General features: G+C 48.0%; 1 protein-coding gene across 1 annotated transcript in view; it reads right to left on the bottom strand.

The window, feature by feature from the left end:
* Nucleotides 1–21,681, bottom strand: part of TET3 (tet methylcytosine dioxygenase 3) — a 110,094-nt gene that overhangs the window by 15,098 nt on the left and 73,315 nt on the right. The window contains exons 3-6 of the mRNA XM_053401462.1: nucleotides 14,552–17,249; nucleotides 5,129–5,219; nucleotides 2,352–2,445; nucleotides 1,497–1,705 (exon numbers count right to left, since the gene is read on the bottom strand). Of these exons, the coding sequence (XP_053257437.1) occupies nucleotides 1,497–1,705; nucleotides 2,352–2,445; nucleotides 5,129–5,219; nucleotides 14,552–17,249 (3,092 nt within the window). The remainder of the gene's footprint in view (nucleotides 1–1,496; nucleotides 1,706–2,351; nucleotides 2,446–5,128; nucleotides 5,220–14,551; nucleotides 17,250–21,681) is intronic.

Below are 21,681 nucleotides of genomic sequence, written 5' to 3'. Positions count from 1 at the left end.
TCAGTAGAAGTACACACTTGGCAAAGAACTCTTAACTTCTGGCTCCGCCTAAACTCAAATCTCCCCAGTTTACTATCCCTAGTACTTCAAGACTCCCATAAAAGTGCCTGGCTTAAAACCATCTATCAAAAACTTTACTCTTGCGGCCTACCCCCACAACACCTACTCACTATGGGCCCAACTAAAGCAAACAGTCTAATTGGTCAACGTCTAAAAGATATCGAGCATCAGAATAACTTGGCCACTATAAGGAAATTCTGCCCTTGGTATGTTCATTTTCCACCTCTCCATTTTGATTCTCTGGCCCCATATCTACACAAACTTATTATCCCAAAATACAGACATGCTTTTACACTTGCAAGACTGGATGTTTTGCCATCTGCGGTACTTGAGGGTCGATTTCAAAAGATCCCGCCTGAGAAATGTCTTTGCCCCTGTGGAGATGGTAGCACCAAAACAGCGGCACACGTCCTCCTGTCTTGTCCTCTCTACAAAGACCTGAGGAACGAGATCATCACCCCACTCGTACTAACCATCCCAGGGCGCTCAGCCACGGCCACAATGTCCTTTCTTCTGTCAGATCAAAATGAGCAGATAACAGCAAAGGTTGCTGGGTTCATAGCAGAGGCAATCAGAATAAGGGCCACTAACTGACAGCTGATTCAGGACTTTAAATTGTGCTCTTATATCAAATTTCCTTTTCTGCGTATACTGTAATGTTTTACTGTTGCTATGGCCACTGGCTAATGCAAATAAAGTCTTATTTTATCTCTGTCTTGCTTACGGTCTTGCTTACTAGAAGGCTCTCATGTGGGCTCTGAGAGGCTCTCATGATGTCTCACACATCCCTATGAGAGCCTCCCAGAGCTGGTAAGCAAGGCAAAGACCTTAAAAATTAAAAAACCCTTTGCGTTGTGTGGGAGGGTTAAGGTCCATTTGGCACAACAGCTCCAGAAGGTAAAAGTGCTCTGGTGGGGGCGGTTCCGACGGTGTAGTTCTAGTATTTTTTGTCTCATGTCAAGATTGTTGTTTTTAAAAAAGGATTGCTAATTCCCATTATCACTGAATCTGATAATTTTAAGCAAGGAAGAGCTCAAAATGTTGGCCTGGAGGGGGCAAGTTTGATATGGACCCAAGGATCTTCCATTTGGCCCCTAATCAATGGTAGTCGGGGGAGAGAAGGAAGGAGGGAAAGCAGGAGAAACTTGTTAGTTTTTGAGGTAACATGTTCACCTCTTCAGAAGCAGAAATCAGGAGTCAATAAAGGACCTGCCTCTCCCCAGTCCAAGGCAACTTTCAGTAAATCAATTCCACTGCTCAGGCAAGTGAGGCAAACTTCATACTGCAGAGTAAACCATGGGCAAATAAACACACACACAAGCAGAACAGGGCTGTGGTTAGCTGCTTTGTCTCCTCCCGGCCAAGATCTCTGAGAAAATGCTGCGTCCCACCAGCCTCTTGTCTCCAGCAGCCTGGCCAGGGCTAAAGGAACTTACTCGTCATTCAGCCCACATCGCCGGGTGGTGGGGTTTCCATATTTCGTGAGCGTGTCAGTGAGCTCCTGGTACAGGGTGTCCCCCAGGGCACGAGGGATCCCCTCCCAGGCCAGAATCAAGATAATGATGACAGCATTCTGGCAGTGATGACCAGCACGGTGTCGCACCAGGCACAAGAGCTTCTCCTCTAAGTTGTGCCTCCTGATGACCTGGAAAACAGGAGAGGATATTGCTTGTTTAAGGAAAATACAGCCTCCAACCTCACCCTGCCATCCTCCCCCAAAGAGGCCAGAGTGGTGCTGCCCAGCCTCCAGGGCAGAACTGCCCAAGGAGAAGTCAACATTAATGGGGCAAAGTGACACACTGTAGACTTATTTTCTATACAATTGAAGGAACTGCAGTTGCTGCTGACTGCCCTGGCGTGGCAGTGCTGTACTTCTGTTGGCTGGTGACAGTCTCCACATCAATGCCTGAACAGAAGAGACGCCTAACTGCTGGATCAGACCACCAAAAGCCCACCCAGTCCAGCATCTTGTTTCCCACGGTGGCCAGACGGATCCCTCTGGAAAGACCATAAGTGGGCTGTAGAAGCCTTCCTCCATTGCTTTGCCCAAGCAACTGGAGTGAAGTGGCATCCTAGGTGAGAGCCCTTGCCCTCTCCTCCTCCTCCACTACCCCCACCACTATGATATTGTATCTTCCTTCCACTATTCCTGCAATGAGAGTTATTGAGGGTCTTTTGGGCAGAATTTGGGAACATTCTTGTTTACTGGCAGTGACTGCATAGGAACTGCTTTTCGGCCAGGTTTCAGGGATAAATGCTAAATGCCAGGGGAAAGGAGGGCAGCCACTTACCCACTTCGCGATGGGGCAGCCGCGGGAGCTCTTTCCTTCCTTCCCTGTGTAGATCACTTTTTCAATTCTGATGGCTTTTCCCTTCTCACCATACCTGGTTGGAAAAGTCACAGCATTAGGAAGACAAACAGGAAACATGACCGAGAGCTCTGCTCTAGAGGACTATCTGAGTGAAACCTCTTCCTGAAAGACTGGGGAAAGATTCCAAGGTGGGTTGGGCTTCCACTTGCCAAATGGCTTTCAAACTAGCCAGCAGGGCCATCTTACCCATAGGCGCTAGGGGTGCGGGGCACCCGGACGCTGGGATCTCAGGGGTGGCAGGTCAAGAGCCCGAGAGTTGAGTCCAGGGAAGAGCCCGCCTGTCGGTCGGAGCGCCACAGTGGACTCTTCTGCTGCGGGTTCAGGGGCAACCGAGCCAGCAAGACGCTGAGACGGCCAGCCGACTCCACCCTTCTGCATGCCTAGGACTGGGCAACCTGGGGAGGCAGGTGCCGGGCAGATCTTTGCACCCCAGTCCCGCATATGCTTAAGACAGCCCTGCTAGCCAGGATAGTAAGCTAACTTCAAAACCATGGTTTAATATTCTAGCTTGTTTGTGAGCTGTTCACCATAGTCTGGGTGTTTGGATGCAACAGGAAGACTGTGGTTAGGAAATGAAACATGACTTGTTCAGCTGCTTGTGTGAAAGGAAGAACCAAGGGAGGCTAGCTGCAAGTGCAAGGCTTATGAAAGCCAGGACTGGTTTGTGTATGTTTCTCCCAACATGTACTCTAAAATGCTTGGTGTGGTTATTGTTTTGCCATCCCAGTGCTTTGGGGCATCATAGCCAAGAGACAGGCAAATACAACTTCCTACCTTAGTTCTATTAATTGCAACTCAACCTTCCCAAAGAGCAGTATCTCCAGGATACCGGAGGTCACACACTGGGGCTTTGCTATTCACTGGGAAAAGGTTGCATTTCACTTTATTGCAGAAGACGTGCTTCTCAAAAGGACTCACTGAGCGTGGGAGCTGTACTTCATATCAGTTATTGATGCACAGAGGTACGTTTCCCACCTCCGCCTTTACGATTGTCAGCCTCCCAGCCCTGGTTGTGCTGCCTGCGGTGGTGATTCAGTGGCAATGTGTTTAGAGGTGACTCAGCTTCTTCAGCAGTCTATGAGTCAACTGCAGGGGAGTAACCTAATCAGTCTGAACATGTGTCGGCCCACCTGCAAGCAGTCTGCAGCACTAACCCTCCCTGTTGCCGGGGTAAAACTCCTCAATGGAAACAATAGGGGGAAAGCACCTCTTTCTTGTATGTTATACCTAAAATTCAAATGACCTTCTAGGGAGACAACACTTCTACTGGCAACAATTAAAAGAAGTATCTGAACATCTTACATTTTTAATGCTGAGATGATGTGAGCCTCAGCCCAACCTTCCCTTTTTAAAAACATGGCAGTCTTCAGACAATTCTCCAAACCATGATTTGGAGGATGAGAAACAAGCTGCATGCTCCCTCCTCCCTTCTCAGAAAACTCATGTGGACTTTATTTATTTACTTTATTATCATACTTTATACATATTACTCAGCATATATGGACCTGCCAGTCAAAACAGAGGACTGAGACGGTACGCCTGCAGCACTAAGGGCTAAAGCAGAAAGGAGAAGAGGCAGAGAGGTCTGTAGGTCCAGAGGCAGAGGAATCTCCACCAAGGCTGCACCAACACTAGGACATTCAAGGTTTCAGGCATATGTGGGTCACTGTTTCCACATTCACATTTGTATACCTTCAACCATCTGTGAGCACCCATCTTGGTGCTTCCTGTCCACACTAGTGGCTAGCGCCTGATGGGATGTATTCAGGCTGTGTGCTGCTGTGTGCCCTCCCCTCGTTTGTTTGCTTGTTGCATTAATATCCCAACTTCTTCTCCAACGAGCTCAAGGTGGCATACATGGTTCTCTCCCTCCTCATTTTATTGCCATCACCCCTTCAAGATAGGTTAGGCCAGGCTTCCTCAACCTCGGCCCTCCAGATGTTTTGAGACTACCATTCCCATCATCTCTGACCACTGGTCCTGTTAGCTAGGGATGATGGGAGTTGTAGTCCCAGAACATCTGGAGGGAAGTTGCCTATGCCTGCTCTAACCACTACACCACACTGACTCCCAAATAGTACTTCCCCACACACTGTAAGTTCCAAAAGTCTGAGGCCCATTGTGGGCACTGTGTGCAAGTATTTGGTTCTTTGTGTGTAAGCACTTCTTTAATTTAATTTTGAACTACAAGTTTTCCAATATTCCAGATTCCCACAGAATCACAGCAAAGTCTACTGGGGACATGTGCACAGGTATTTGCACACCTGTCAGGCACACATTCCTTTTCATTCTTCTTTTAAATGTAAGTTTTTCAATATTCCAGATTTGCACAGAACTTCAGTAAATATATAAAATTTGTGTCACTCCAAGTCAGGCAAGGATTTGGAGTCACTTGCATGAAAACCTTATTCTTATTTTCTTTCCCTTCCCCTTCCCCACCTCCTATACCTGACAAGGGAAAATTTCTATTTTTGACACAGCTGTTTTGTGAAATACCTCTTCTGCCGAAAAGACCTGTTTTAAAAACTTTTTAAAAAATTTATGGGGCACCTGAATCCTTTTCCTATTGGCTCCCTTTTATAGGGAGTTATGGTGATCGCAGAATCAAAGTGTTGAAGGTTATCTACTTTGATGCAAGAATTTTAAAAGAGAAAAGAGAAGAAATCTTTTTAAACTGTGCATGTTTTGCAACTTACCGTTCTTCCATGAGTTCCCTGATGGCTGCCACAGTTGGTCCAGATCCCAGGTGAGTGTAATAGGGCCCTTCGTCTTTTTCCACTATTTGCTCTGTTTAAAAACAAAACCAGATGACTTATTTCACCTCAGTGTCTTTGCCTTTTTATAGCAAAGGCAACAGGTGTAACTGAAAGTTTGTTAAGCTGAAGGTGGGCAGAATGAAGTCAGATGCCCCACTGAAACTGCAAAAACGAGGAGGTGGGGAGGGAGAGAGCAGACCAAAACACAACTGGGATTTTAAACTGCACTATGATTTACACAACATGATAAATTACAAACTACTTTGGAAGCTTATGCTCAAAAGTGGCCTAAAATTATTTTCAAAGAAATAAATTTCCTTTATTCTAGGAGTAGAGGACTGGTGCCCTCCAATGTTGCTGGACTACAACTCCCATTATCCTGACTCACTGGCCAGGCCAGCTAAGGCTGACAGAGTCCAATAACTGGAGGTCATTGGCTGGAGGTTCTCCAGTCCCAACTACTCCCTTGCTGCCGCCACCGCAGCAGCAGCAAGAAAGGTCAATTAGGCAGGTAGGCTGGTTGGAGTTTCATAGGGGAAGCTGTGGGAGACACCTGACTCTATTGCCTTCCCCATGACATCATCAAGAACAGGCTAAGCGTTATACTAATTCTCCAAGTAAGAGGGGAACTCTGCTGTTTGTGGCTTCTTTCTGCAAGCTCAATTCCAAGCCTGACCAGGGAGGGGAGGGAGATGGGTACCAGCCACAATGGCTATGCTCTGCCTCCACAGATGGAAGAGAGGTGAGTGCCCACAGGAATCAGACCTGGCAGATCCACCACAGAGCCACCCTGACAGCTTCTCTGCTGACAGTCACAGAGCAGAGAGCCAGGCAGAAACAGAGAAGGTCCCTTAGGAAGGTGCTTGACACAGAGGGTTAGAGAGTGAGTGGGGGGAGTTACAAGCCAGTCCAGGCAACTGGTTCATCTAGATCAGGCATCCCCAAACTCGGTCCTCCAGATGTTTTGGGACTACAACTCCCATCATCCCTAGCTAACAGGACCAGTGGTCAGGGATGATGGGAATTGTAGTCCCAAAACATCTGGAGGGCCGAGTTTGGGGATGCCTAATCTAGTTAGCAGCAACCCTTAGAAGTCTCAGTGTTTTCTCTGTTCTGCTTCCTTAATAAAGAAACTAACCATAAGTTAGCAGCCATGTCACTGTCATTTTCTGTTCTGCAAATGACCTGTTCTCCCTGTCGACTCCTTGAGAGCTGGTGGCATTTTATATATAAGTGGTGTCAAAGAAGCAAAAGTACAGGCTAAAAGATGTGCATCCTCCCTCTGCAATACTGCTATGTATTTCATAATATTCATTCAAATGCCTTAAGAAACATGCAGGAGATCCTAAAGTGGCAGGGACCTCTCACCTACTTGGAGTAGCAAAAAGGACTGGTCCCAGGCTGATATTTGCAACCCCAGACGAAAGTGCAGCCACATCTAGAGGCCCTAAGCAAGATCAGGGGAAAGCCCTCCTGGTTAAGATCTCAGGTCTGCTGACCTAGTAATTAAGGTAAGCTACAAATACAAAATTCTTCACTGCTCAAATGGCAACCCTGACTTGAGCTCAAAACTTATTTCTCCTCCTTCCCTCCCAGCTCTGAAAACAAAGTGCTTCTGTTTCCTGTTTCCACAGAGCACAACAAAGGTATCTGACTGAAAAACAGGAATGCCTTCAGCTCTGCATCTCTGAAAGGCTCCCAAATGGTCCACATGCCCCTCTTAGTAAGCCAGTTCTAATGAATCCCATACCAACTAGCTGGGAGCTGAGATTTACCCTCCCTGCGGCCTTTGTCATAAGATAACCTACAATTTAGTAAACAAAAACTACAACTCAAAGATGGAAAAAGAGGATGGCTACCAATATCTTCTTCTATTTCCTAATAAAATAATGTTATACAGTGGTACCTCGGGTTAAGTACTTAATGCGTTCCGGAGGTCCGTTCTTAACCTGAAACTGTTCTTAACCTGAAGAACCACTTTAGCTAATGGGGCCTCCTGCTGCCACCACTGCACGATTTCTGTTCTCATCCTGAAGCAAAGTTCTTAACCCGAGGTACTATTTCTGGGTTAGCGAAGTCTTTAACCTGAAGCGTATGTAACCTGAAGCGTATTTAACCCGAGGTACCACTGTATTTGTAACAATAACAAACTGGAACCAGAATAGCAACAGCTCACTATTTATGTAGCCTCTCTCAGCTGAAACTGCTTTCACCAGTTAATTAACTAACGTTGCAAATATCCTCACCTCACTTATCTGGGAGTTAGCTCCATTACATGGGACTTTACTTCTAAGTAGACATGGTTGGGACTAGGGCTTGGCAATGTATTGATACGTTGCCTGAAACTGGTTTAAATTTAAAATTGCGAGAGCGATTTTAAAATTTCCAGTCAGACAATGTATCACTAATCCCTGGCCCTGCTCACACCCACCCACACACCCAAACACACCCCACAGCCCAGCCGCTGGCCTCAGGAGTGGGGTTTGCCTGCCTGCAAGCCAGTGCCTTCATTTATTTCCCTGGCCATGTGAGTGTCGCTTCCTCCCTCCATTCCTCCTTGCACAGAGCAGAACACTGGTTTGTGGTAGCCGCCGCTTGTACAGTGAGAGACTATCATTGGGGCGAGCTGTGGCTGGCAGTTCCAGTGCCAGGCCATGTGGTGCCCTGGCTGCTGTGCTCAGCCCAGGGTTGTCTCACCTGCCCAGCCTTGGCAGGAAGAGGCAGAAGTTGCACAGGGTGATGCTAATCGCACCCAGGGCTGGCAACTGCCTTCTTCCTCCCCATCTCCTTTTGGACATCGTAATATACCGCCACATCGTGAAGTTTACCTGGCGATATATTACGATGTTGGAAAGCAGATATCACCCAGCCCTAGTTAGGACTGCATCCTTAAACCTTAATTAAAGGTGATCCGTTAAAACAGTCTGGGGCCAACCAAAACAGCACAGAGAAAAATCCTGCAGAAAAAATGATCATGTTGTTTGTGACATTTCACTTGGTCCTAATCAATTTATTGCTCTCCTATGACTTTGGGATCCTCTTCAAATAAACCAACAAGGCTACTCATGGAATTTATTTTTTTATTTGATTTATTTATTTCATAGAATTTATAAACCATTTTTCACCAGAAGCCCCAAAGAATTGTACAACAATATACAGTGGTACCTCTGGTTATGTACTTAATTTGTTCCGGAGGTCCGTTCTTAACCTGAAACTGTTCTTAACCTGAAGCACCACTTTAGCTAATGGGGCCTCCTGCTGCTGCCACGCTGCCGCACGATTTCTGCTCTCATCCTGAAGCAAAGTTCTTAACCCGAGGTACTATTTCTGGGTTAGCGGAGTCTGTAACCTGAAGTGTATGTAACCTGAAGCGTATGTAACCCAAGGTACCACTGTTAAGGTAGTTCAACAGACCAAGGTCAGTTAAAAGCATTTCCATGCAATAAAAACAACGTTACTGCACTAAGACCATGAGGTGTACAAAAGCTCCTGGACCTAAGGCAGTATTAGTTAGTTCTCCAAAGGCCTGGGAGAAAAGGCAGGTCTTAGTAAGATGGTGAAAAGCCACAGTAACATTCCCACCTGTGCCTTCAGGCTTAATTACGCCAATTTGGTCCACCAGACCAAGCCTTTCCCATCTGACACTGCATTAATGCCAAAAGGGCTCCAGAAGCTTTATTTGCAAGCCCCTTGAAAGCAGCTGTCAGAGATCTAGGACAGGCATAGGCAAACTCCGGCCCTCCAGATGTTTTGAGACTACAATTCCCATCATCTCTGACCACTGGTCCTGTTAGCTAGGGATGATGGGAACTGTAGTTCCAAAACATTTGGAGGGCCGGAGTTTGCCTGTGCCTGGTCTGGGAGCACGTCAGGCCAGTTTTAAGCATTACACAAAATGAAATAAGGGTCCTCAGCCGCCACTTCCCTGCTACTAGGGCTTCTTCAACTTCTGATACATCATCAGAACAATGGCAAACCCATGCTGGCTGGTGCTGATGGGAGCTGTAGCCCCCAAAAGCTGGAGAGCAGCTGGAGAAGGTCAGACTAGAGCTTAAATGGAGTTCCAAGGTCACTGACCATGGATCAGATTTTGGCCCACTCTGTCTCATCCATTTCATGCACAAGTTGGCAACAGTGACCCAACGCCATTTGCCAGGGATTCTTTGTTGTGATTCCTGCCTTGCAGGGGGTTCGACTAGACTACGGTTTAGGTCCCTTCCAACTCTACAATTCTATGAGCTTGTGAACTTTTGGGACACCATACCACTTCATACCTGGAAAGACAAGAGTCCCCACCTTGGGTTGAGTTCACTGCTATGCCACTCTCTTCCCCTCAGAAACAACAGTTCAAGTGCAAGTGTAAGTCCAAGTCCAAGGACCAATTCTGCTGGCAGAGTCGCAGGTAAAACCCTGGAAACTACCACTTGATACCTTCCATACCTTTGACACTGAGGGTAAATGGAGAAGACTGTTCATGCTGTCAAGCCCTAGAAGGTCCTGGGGGATTCACAGTCCCTTTCAGCCAACTATCACACCAAAGGCTCCTGCAATCCTAACTGACTGAATCAAGCAAGTGCTTGGTGGTGTTAGAAACTCAGATATAAGCAGGGCACCAAATGGCGCTTTAAACCTAGGTTATGGTCACCACAAGATGTTGATTCACAGGAGCTTGGACTGCATGACCCTTGGGGTCCTTTCCAATGCTACAATTCTAAATGTTTATGATCTCAACTACATTGCTTGACTGTAGCTTACTCTTACAACAATTCACTTGTCCCAGTATGCAAGACAGAGAAACACACCCAATGGAAATGGAAATGATATTAACTATGGAACGAGGCAGAGGTTTTTAAACAGTGGTTTGTGAGTTCCCTTTGGGTGGCCTGCAGAGAGGCTGCAGCACAGACAAATATCTCTGTACTCAGCCCTGCACCTACTTTCCTTTACATGATGATGGAGGACTGCATGCAAGTCAGTTGGCTCAGTTGCCAACCTGGTGCCCCAAACTCTCCACGTAGTCGTGATTGGATCTGTGCCAGTAGCAAAATGCACCTGGTACCTACCTGGGAATTTAGAACACTAGTGCTTGGCTTTCATCAAAACCAATTCAGCAAAAGCCACCAACCTAGGTGCAGCATGATTTCAGCTTTGTGGCAATTGTTGGAAGCTGCACCTATGGTGTTGCCTTTCCAGAATTGAGAAGCATCATCTCCTTTCCATATTTGTTCTTGAAACAAGCAAACGAAAAGGCAACCAAACCCTCCAGTAAGGTGAGACTTGCTCCACTGTCTCTTTTCCCTTGCAGGCTGCAAGGATTTGCCCTCTGTTGGGTGTAAACACAGCTGGTCTTTTCTTTGAAGTCTGATGGAGACTGGCTTTGGCCAGACTACACTTGGCTCAGTTGCCAAGCTACTTTAGAGACCCAAAACAGAAATCCTTAAATCTTGGCCAGTTCCATTGCTAGGGCAGGAAGTACAAAGGTATCAGCATGGTTGGTCTATGCTGAACAAATGGCCTGATCTCAGCAATTAGTGGCCAGCTAAAGATCAGTTAATCAGTGACATAACAACATGTAAGATGGCTTTATAACTGTTAAAACAGTAAAATTGTTTTGCAAACAAGTCCACAAAAGTTGCAAGCCCACCTGCCCAGAGATCCTTAAGTTAGTAAGATATACCCTAAAAGAAAACAATTGGCATTGGCCCAGGTCCACTCACTGGTCACTTGCAAAAATTTCTTACTCACCATTGGCAACCAGGTACATAGCTATTTACAGCCTGATTCAACCAGTCACTTGTTATCAAATCCCTTCATTGAGCCTTTTTTCAGATTGGGGGGGGAAACTTGATGAGTGCTCATTACTCTTCTGAAAATACAGTGAGGAAGGAAGAAACTATGCCTGTTTTCCAGGTCGAAAAAACTGAGCCTACTACCAGGCATAGGCAAACTCGGCCCTCCAGATGTTTTGGGACTACAACTCCCATCATCCCTAGCTAACAGGACCTGTGGTCAGGGATGATGGGAATTGTAGTCTCAAAACATCTGGAGGGCTGTTTGCCTATGCCTGCTAATACTGTTGGGAAGCTAAGGACAGCCTTACTGGACTGGGTCCAGGGCAGGGCTGAAGGTCTAAGCTGAAAAGCAACTCCCCCCACCAAACTGAAGGTGTATGACCTGCTGTATAACAAAATGTTCCAAGAGACTTAGCAGGATAACACAGATAGGCTCGCTGTAAACAGCTGGAGAAGGGAATTTCAGTGGCACCTCTGAAAGCATCACTGCCTGGAGAGGTTGCTAGAGGAAGCTGGAAGAGGAAGACATCAATGCATGTAAAAATACAAACAAAAGATATTCACAAGAGCAGACCGCATGAAGGCCAGAAAGGTTGGCTGAGTCATAGAGGGTGATCAAGATGATCAAGGGTTTGGAAGCCAAACCTTATGAAGAATGGTTGAGGAAGTTGGGTCTGTTTAGCCTGGAGAAGAGGCAAGCTGAGAGGTTCTATGATAGCCAACTTCATTTATCTGAAGGAATGTCACACGTAAGAGAAAACAAGCTTGTTTTCTGCTGCTCCAGAGGGCAGGACCCGAACCAATGGATTCAAATGAGAAGGAGGGAGATTCTGACTAAACATTAGGAAGAACTTTATGAAGGTAAGAGCTGTTTGACAGTGGAATGAACTCCACTTCACTGTGGGGGGTGGGTTGTTAAGCAGAGGTTGGATGGCCATCTGTCGGGGATTCATTAGCTGTTATTCCTGCATTGCAAGGGGTTGGACTAGATGACCCCTGGGATTCCTTCCAACTCCACAATTCTATGATTCTATGCAAAGCATGGATGGGCAAACTGATGCCCTCCAGATGTTGTTGGGCTTCAGCTCCTGTCAGCCCAGCTGAACACAGCCAATGGTAACAACATGCATCCTAGAATTGCTTTTTTGCTGCTGCTGCTGCTGCTGCTGCTAGCTGGAAGGCTTAACACCATATACTCCAGTGTTGGTCACTTGGTAACTTACAGATAACTTTGAACATGCTTAGGAAGGCTGGCTTATGAATTTGTTGGGCCCTGACCACACACAGGTCCCCACACCCCAGAGTTGCAGCCGATACTTCACTATAGGGCAGGAATTCAAACTAAACACATATAGCCATGGTAAAGGAAAACCAACATCATTTATATATTATACCTATGAAAGGCAGGGATGATTGATGCTAGGCCTTCCAGATGTTATTGGATCCCAACTCCCATCAGCCCCAGGCAGCCTGGCCAAAAGTCTGGGGTGATGGAAGTTGCAGCTCGTTGCTGAGCTGGAGGGGCCAACATTAGCTACAACTGATGCAGGGCCAGTAAGTGGGCTGAGACCTGTGGCCACCATAAGAATTCTCTGCTACATAATGCATGGTGTTGGTGGAGATCACACCAAGTGCAGCTTCTTCAAACATTGTGGCAGCCGTAGCAGGAGAGTTTGGAGATATTTCAGAACTTGCCCAGTACATCTGGCCCATGGCTGGTTCTCTACAATCTTTACATTAGCCTTTGCCAACCTGATGCCCTCCAGATGTTTTGGACTACAATTCCTACCATATGCCCCCCTGGGAGTGTGCCATGTTGGCACAGGCTCCTTTCCACAGGGGTTAAAGCACTTTCAAAGTTGGAAGTCGCTGACTTGAAGGTTTCTGAGGGACAAAGGAACTCCTGCTTCCCCCACCGCCGCCCTTTTCTCACCCAACCCTAATTTTTATTCCAAGCACATCTTTGTGGCCCAGTGCCAAGAAAAAGAGAAAACAAATCTCAGCTGGACAGCAGCCATCCAGACAAACGACCAATAATGGACATGCAGCGCCGTCTGGTTTTATCACCAGCAGCTGATGGCATAAGTCCTTAGTAACTCCTCTTGGCTGCCTTCTCTCTTACTGCATTATTTCTCCCCCATATGGAGAAAGCTGATGTGCACAGCACAAAGAGCTGACTTTTCCATGTGGTGCATTCAGCTCACAACCACCACACTGCAGGGCATAGGTGCCATCTTTGGGGGGCCCGGATGCCCAGCCAGGCAACCCAAAGGCAACCCAAAACATTGTGCGTGTGACATCACATGTCATGACATAGGCACCATCTCCATGGGGCCAACAGAGTTCCTGTCCCAGTCACTGCCGTTACGCCGGAGAGCCAGCGGAGGCAAGGCAGGGGGCGTCACATGGTGACGCAAGTGACGCAATGACATCATGTCGTGCATGAGCCGCTGGGCACCCACAATCCGGGGCCCAAGTTGGCACCTCTGCTGCAGGGGTCATCAATGGAAAATGTGGGAAAGGGCAGAGCTGCCAGCTCAAAACCCTATGGGGCCCTTCCCTTCCCCTGTACTCAACTGAAGGCTCTTTTCCCATACAGCTAAACCCACACCTACAATCAGATGCTGTGCAGGCAACATGGCCTTATAGTTCCTTATTGTGTGCAAACAACTTTTTTAAAGCTTCCTCAATGATGGCAAGGGTGCCCCTGCACTCCTTAAATGCAACAAGTCCCATGCTCCTAAAGAAGATAAAAAGGAAACACTTATTCACTTTATGCACAGTTAACTGAGGGAACTCACTGCTACAAAGTGTGGTGATGGTCACTGACTTAGATACACATAGTTTAGGCCCCATTACCCCAGAAGAGGGGACGTGGGTGGCGCTGTGGGTAAAACCTCAGTGCCTAGGACTTGCCGATCGCATGGTCGGCAGTTCGAATCCCCGCGGCAGGGTGAGCTCCTGTCGTTCGGTCCCAGCTCCTGCCCACCTAGCAGTTCGAAAGCACTCTTAAGTGCAATCAGAGAAATAGGTACCGCTTTATAGCGGGAAGGTAAACGGCGTTTCTGTGTGCTGCTCCAGTGCCGGTTCGCCAGAGCAGCTTCGTCACGCTGGCCACGTGACCCGGAAGTGTCTGCGGACAGCACTGGCTCCCGGCCTCTAGAGTGAGATGAGCACACAACCCTAGAGTCAGTCAAGACTGGCCCGTACGGGCAGGGGTACCTTTACCTTTACTTTACCCCAGAAGAGAAGTCAGTAAAAATGACTCAGCTAGTTGTTTTGTGAAAAGTAATCTTTTAGAAGGGACTGGCAATACAGGCTGGTTCGCACCTGTGCTGCAGATTCATTTTTGTTTCAAACTTGTGCCAGAGTTAACACAGAAAGCCTCAGCATTATTTGCAAGAGCTCAAAATCCTGATGTGGAGAGTGCAAATGTCATGCAACTCCACACATGTGCACACGCGTGCACAGACACAAACACCCACCCTCAGGCAACACTTGTTTTTGTTTTTTAGAAATCAGGGTTACTCCTTTGCAAGACAAAAGGGGGCAGGGAAATCACATGACTCACCCACGCAGTCACAAGTCGGGAACTCCGCTTGAGCGCGCTTGGCAGGCGTGTCCAGCAAGCTCTTGGTTGGCGTGTCCAGGTACTTCAAGGGAGATTCCAGAAATCCACTGAGAGTAGGCATGAGTGGCACTTTATCCTTGGTTGGTGTCCCTTCCATGGAAGCGGTATCTGTGTTTTGGTTTTCATCAGAGTAAAAGCACGTGGTGGACACCACGGTAATAGCACCAGAAGATTCGATTTTTATCTGCTTAGGGGACCGAGCTGCAAAGGGGTTTTCAAAAGGCTGCCCAGCCCCTGGCAAGAGGGGTAACGTTTTGTGACCCGCATTGGCAGCACCTGTCAGGGGCAGGGGGCAGTCCTTGCTCGCCGGAGGCTGGAGAGCTGCATCCAAGCCCACCGTGGGCTCTGGAGAATGGCTCAGAGAAGACAATGGGGGCAGAGGAGAAGGAGGAGGAGGGTGGGGGGCGGAAAGTGGCCCATCCCCAAGGAGCAGTGGGGCAGGAAGCTCAGAATTCTGAAAGCTGAAATTTTCTCCAAACTCCGCTTCAAACTGCTTGATCAGCTCCTCCAGCTTGTCATCCATCGCGATGGAACTGTGGGCGAAGAGAGGGTGGTCTGCTGGGTTTGCAGTCCTGTGGAAGGCTTCCTCGTGCCCATTGCTGCAGGCCACAGAGGATGAGCAAGGGGCAAAGCCAGGCACAGGAGCGGCAAGGGAAGCCGTGTTGCATGCAGAGTTCTCAGGGTAGTAGCAATGGCTCTCCTCCTGGTTGGGACAGCATGTTTCCTGAGTGTTGGGAGCCGGGCTTCTGTTTTCAAGTAACTTCTGCAATGGAGACTGCTCTGCAGGGCTGGGTGGCATGGGAAGAGGGGGCAAGAGCCTGGGAGGGGTGCTGGAGATCAGGAGCTGCTCAGGCGGCATCTCTTTGCTCGGACGCTCTGGAGTGGCAACCGAGCGGAGTCCTTCCAAGCTGATCTGGCTGACAGGGAGGAAGAGGGGCTGAGCATCCTTCTGCTTGGACCTCTTGATCTGGACTTGCTTGCGCAGCGGCTTGGCTGGAGTATTTTTATCAGGCTGGACCTTCTTCTTCCTCTCCTTGACAGGCTTTTCTGATGGCTTTGGTAGTGGTGGTGGCTGGGCCTGGGTGCTGGGAGCCCACCAGTTTGGCATCTGCTCCTGGGGGCTTCCCGGAGGTGTCTTCTGGTCCACGAAAAGGCTGCGCTTATGGTGGAGGTGGTGCTGCAGAGCCTTCTGGGTCTTCTTGTGGAAGCTCGTCTCCTGCAAGAGCTGCGATAGCTGTGGGCTGGAGGAGGCTGCCTTGGGGTAGCCGGGGCTGTCGTCCTTCTGGGCGAATGGCTCCTGCTTTGGCTTGGCAGCTTTGGCTTTGCCAGGCATTGCTTCAGGTCGCTTGAACACGGATTTGATGCAGTCCGTGGCGCTGCCCAGTAGCTGCTCCAGCTCAGCCATGGGATCACTCACCAGTGGAGAAGGAGGGGTGTTGGAATGCAGGCCCCATAGGCTGCTCTTCAGCTTGCCTTCATCACCCCACTGCTCGGGGAACTCCACTTTTTGCGGGGTGGAGGAGTTGGGGAACAGCTCTGATGGCTCCAGATGTCCGTTGTTGCGATCAAGGCAATAGGGGGCCATATCCTGAGCAACCTTTGCTCCCTGCTGCCAGGAAGATGGTGCTGATGATGCAGGTGCTTGGAGCAGGTTGTGGCTCATGTATGATTTTGAGGCCTGGCTCTGGTACAGCTCAGCACCGGATTCAGATAGCACCGAGTTGGGGAAACAGGAAGGCTGCTCCAGCTGTTCCTTGGAGATGAATGCCATGGCTTGCAAGGGACTCTGAGGAGGGGGAGGAGTCTCTTGGGCTGGCTCAGGAAGAACAGCTGACAACTGTGTGAGGGCTTCAATAGCAATGGCTGTCTGGAGGCTGATGTTCTTCTCCTTCGCAATATTCAGTGCATTTTCCGTAAGAGGGAGGGCCTCCAGGGAACACGAAGCCTCCTTCTCTTCTGTAGCAGGCATCAGCTTATGATTAGCACCATTGTCTAGGGGGGGTTGGTGTTCCTGGCTGAGAGGCTGTGGGGTGCAGCTCTGGTCCTCTCCAGTGGCCAATCTGATCTTCTTCTCAAGCCACTCCAGGTAGTCTGGGCACTCGGGTCCATCGCAGTTGCAGTTGGGTGGTTTGACGCCATGCTTTGCATAATTCAGAGCAGCTTTGAGAGCAGTCAGGTCCTCGTTGCCAGAGCAGGTGCTGGAAAGAGGCACCGCCAGGTCATTGTCTACCCCACTGCTGCGATTCATCTCGGCGTTGAATTTCTCATACAGCTGCATGCTCAGCAAGGAAGGGGACCGCAGAGGCACCATCCCGTGTGAAGACATGGCTGCTTCTGCTGCTGCCGAGAAATCCACCAAGTTCTGAGCGCCCTCCAAGTTGGCATTGCTGGAGGAGTCTCCCTGGCTTGGGGCAGATGGCAGCCTCTCCCAGTTGGCTTTCTGCTCAGCGCAGGAGCTGTTGAGCCATGCAGGTGTTTCCATCAGCATGGCCCCTCTTCCAGCGGCTTGGGATCCTCCTCCATTGGCCAGACCAGGCATACGGTCCTCGCTCAACCTTCTTTCTTCAACATGGCTAAATGGCCCTTCTTCCATTTGGCCTGTTTTGGGTCCATCAACTGAACTGCACTCCAAACCGGTCTGAAACAAGAGAAAAAAATCAGAAATAATGAGTTCTAGTGGAGCAAACAAACCGGAGTCTAGCAGCATCTTGGTGATGTTGATGTTTTTATTTGAACCTCACCCATCTGACTGGGTTGCCCCAGACAGAAAGCTTTGGCAATCCCATCCGCCATGAACTCAATGAGTTTTGACTATACACAATTTTGGCTTTAGGTGTGATCTCCAAACCTTGATGTTGGGAAAGATTATGGGCACAAGGAGAAGGGGACGACAGAGGACAAGATGGTTGGACAGTGTTCTCAAAGCTAACATGAGTTTGACCAAGCTTTGGGAGGCAGTGGAAGACAGGAGTGCCTGGTGTGCTCTGGTCCATGGGGTCACGAAGAGTCGGACACAACTAAATGACTAAACAACAAGAACAACAAAAATGTAACCCCTCTGTAAGTTGTGGGCTTACTGTATGCGCCACTTGGGTTCTCACTCTTCCAACCGGAGCCTCTCAACTAGGAAGAAGGTGGTGCTCTAAATAAACAGCCAGAAACAGCCAGGTAGGTGCTTCCCCATCTCACCATTCCAGGAAAGGCCATTGCTGTACATATGGTGGATTCTTCAATTGACATTCATTTCCTTATACGCTATTGCTTTATGCAAGTAGCACCATCCATATGAACACACAAGAGAAAGGCCTGTCATTTTAGTAGTGTTGCCTAATAGAATATCTCATTTTAGAGTATCTCATTTTAGGGAAACATTTTGATAGTGTTAACTGTATCTCTTAAGCAGAGATACTTAGTCAATATATCCTTTAATTCAAGTTAACACAAGCCTTCAAGGCTGCTACCTTGAACCCTCACAGCCATTCAAAATGGGCCTAAGCATCACTGCTACTCTGGTTAAAAACCATTGCAATACAAAGACTCCCCTACAATGAAAGTTTGCAGCATTTGGGACTTTTTAATTTGGAGAAAGTAAGATGTGACATGACAGAAGTTTATAAAATTATTCATGGCATGGAGAAAGTGATAGAGAAAAGTTTTCTTCCCTCTCTCATAACACTAGTACTTGTGGACATCCAGAGAAGCTGAAAGTTGGAGGCTTCAGGGCAGACAGAAGAATGTCCTCCTTCACACAGCACAGAGTTAAACTATGGAACTCTCTGACACAGGAGGCAGTGATGGCCACCAAGCAAGATGGCTTTAAAAGAGGATTAGACAAATTCATGGAGGAAAGGGCTATCATTGGCTACAACCATGATAGCTATGCTCTGCCTCTACAGTTGGAAGAAGCAATGCTCATGTGCTTGAATCCTGCTTATGGGTTTCCCACAGGCTGGCCACTGTGAGAATAGGGTGCTAGTCTAGATGTTCCACTGTCCTGATGCAGCATATGCTCTTAGGTTCTAACATACGTTAACTTAAGCAAGTCTATGGAAGAAACGTTTACTGTCTTCTCTCCATTACAGCCACCTACAATCCCTAAGGCCTGTTCAAAAGGAATAGACCAAACAGGAAGGGAGGAGGAGTAGCATTGTACATAAAGGATGTGTACACTTCTGAAGAAATCCATGACCTGGAGCATGAAAAGCAGATTGAAAGTATATGGGTAAAAATTGTAGAAGAGAGAAACAACAGTGACCTTACTGTGTGTGTCTGCTATAGACCACCAAGCCATACTGAGTGTACGGAAATGCCATTTACCTTCTTGCTGTGGCGGTACCTATTTATCTGCTTGCACTGGTGTGTTTTTGAGCTGCTAGGTTGGCAGAAGCTAGGACAGAGCAATAAGAGCTCACCCCATCGTGCAGGTTCGAACCATCAACCTTCCGTTCAGCAAGCCCAAGAGGCTCAGTGGTTTAAACCACAGCACAACCCACTCCCCTAACAGTTCCCCACCAGTAGGGAGGAACTAATTGATGAAGTGGAAGTGCTCAGAAACTTAGGAGGAGATATCATGTTCTCCTGGGTTTCAGGGAAACTGAGTGTAGTCAGACATGCACTCTGTACTTTAAGAAGGCAAATTTCAAAAAGCTAAAGGAGCTACTGGGTGTGATCCCATGGTCAGAAACACTCAATGAGAAGGAAGTCCAAGAAAGATGGGAGTTTCTAAAAGGAGAAATAGTGAAGGCCCAAATGCAGACGATACCAACAAGAAAGGAAAGTGGGAGACATCTAAGGAAACTGGTGTGGCTGCATAAGGAGCTTACAGATGAGCTGGGAGTTAAGAAGGGCATGTATAAGAAATGGAAGAAAGGGGAAATCACAAGGGATGAGTATATACGAGTAGCCAACAGTTGCAGGGGGGGAAGTCAGGCTGGCTAAAGCTCAGAATGAGCTCAGGCTTGCAAGAGAGGTTAAAAATAATAATACAGTGGTACCCTGGTGGATCACAAGCTTAACACGAGTCAACAGTGTGATGCAGCAGCAAAAGAAGCTAATGCTATTCTAGGCTGCATCACCAGAAGTCTAGTGTCCAGATCACGGGAAGTAAAAGTACCACTCTATTCTGCCTTCATCAGACCACACCTGGAATACTGTGTCCAATCCTGGGCACCACAATTTAATAAGATGTTGACAAGCTGGAAGGTGTGCAGAGGAGGGCAACCAAGATAATCAAGGGTCTGGAAACTAAGCCTTATGAGGAGCACTTGAAGGAGCTGGGTATGTTTAGCCTGGAAAAGAGGAGACTGAGAGGAGATATGATGGCCGTCTTCAAATATCTTAAGGGCTGTCACATGGAGGAGAGAGCATGCTTGTTTTCTCCTGCTCTGGAGGGGAGGACTCAAACCAATGGCTTCAAGTTGCAAGAAAGGTGATTCCGACTAAATATTCGGAAAAACCTTCTGACAGTAAGAGCCGTTCAGCAGTGGAACAGACTCCCACGAGATGTGGTGGACTCTCCTTCCTTGGAGGTTTTCAAACAGAGGCTAGATGGCCATCTGTCATGGATGCTTTAGCTAAGATTCCTGCATTGCAGGGGGTTGGACTAGATGACCCTTGGATCCCTTCAAACTTGAAGATTTTATGATTCTAAGCCTTCTCTGGAGAGTTGTGGGGTTGAACAATTTGAAATGGGGCATGGGAGCTGCTGGCGGGGTAGTGATAGGAAACTTCCTTTACTGATAATTTTATTTATTACTATCTTTGTATCACTATCTCCCTCCATTCGCCTCCCAAATTAGGATTTTTTTCCTGGGGTACCAATCTGCCTATTATTTATTTTAGCTATAATGTTTATAAGCCACTTTTCCCCACAATGTAGCTCCAAAGCAGTTTCCAACACAATGCATTAAGCCAACATTAACACATTAACTTGGGCCCAGTAACTTCTAGGCAGCCACAGAAGAGAGTTACATATCAGAGTGCTGAAACTGTGTGCCCAGGACCTGAGAAATCCTCCGTCTGGGAGTTCTAACTTAGTATGGGAAAGCGCTCCAAAGATTGCAAGATTTCCCACTGTTATTTCACTCTCCTGTGGTGGTGCTGCTGCTGCCGCCACTGTAGGCCAGAAGCCTGTTAAGCGACTTGAGCTCTGCGCTGACAGGCCAGTGGAGTGGGCAAGCTCCAACAAGCCTCTTCTTGGAGAAGCTGCCTGTGGTTGTCTTGTAAACCAGTCTTTTGCTACCCTGCACATAAACCCACTCACAGGTGTGCACGCACACACACACCCCACACATGCACACCCTCTCTGTGTGAGCTCTTGCCAATGTGAAGCGCAGCCCTGCTCGGAGAGCAGATAAGGCAGGTCTGGAAGCTGCCTGGGCTCCATCCAAGTCGGTCAAGGATACAGCAGCTGTTCAACCCTCCTCTCGCAAAGGCTGCTCAGCATTCCTGAAACAAGCAGGGCTGCCAGTGTTTACTGGGGTAGCTTGTGCACAGACAGGAAAGGGGGGTTGTGGCTACTTCTGGTTGACCACAACACTGGCTGTGCCTGTCCTGCAAACCCCACATATGTCTCTAACCTAGGAAATGTTCTAGGCTGCTTCCCTGCTAGGTTATATTGCAGCCACTTAGAGCCTGCTCCCAACCTATTGATGAGGCCTAATGCTGTGGAATTGAAAATAATGGGAAAGTCAGCTTCAGCGGCTTTGACCCTTCGTAGCTTAGCATTCCTCCACATGTGCCCAGATGAAACACCACCTGGCAGTACAGACAGCTTTCAGCTGGGTTCACTGGGTTCCAAAGAGGTTCACTGTCCCTTGCCTACGCATTAAGAGCCTCATGCTCTACCAGCTGAACTATTCAGAGACCTTGAACTTGTACTGGTCACCAGTTTTGTTTCTGACCCAAGAAGAAAATAATCATCAGGATGACCAAGGCAGTTTCCTAAGTAAAGCCCATTTCAGAATCCTAAAAGGTGAACTGATCCATGAGTTGCTTTTTGTTTCTCCTGCAAAAACCATGTGGGGAAAATTCAGAATTGATCAAGTGCCCTGAAGGTTAGGAAGGGCCAT

This window comes from Podarcis raffonei, chromosome 8 (genome assembly GCF_027172205.1).
Source record: "Podarcis raffonei isolate rPodRaf1 chromosome 8, rPodRaf1.pri, whole genome shotgun sequence".
Taxonomy (NCBI): Eukaryota; Metazoa; Chordata; class Lepidosauria; order Squamata; family Lacertidae; genus Podarcis; species Podarcis raffonei.
This window is presented reverse-complemented; position numbering and strand designations above follow the sequence as displayed.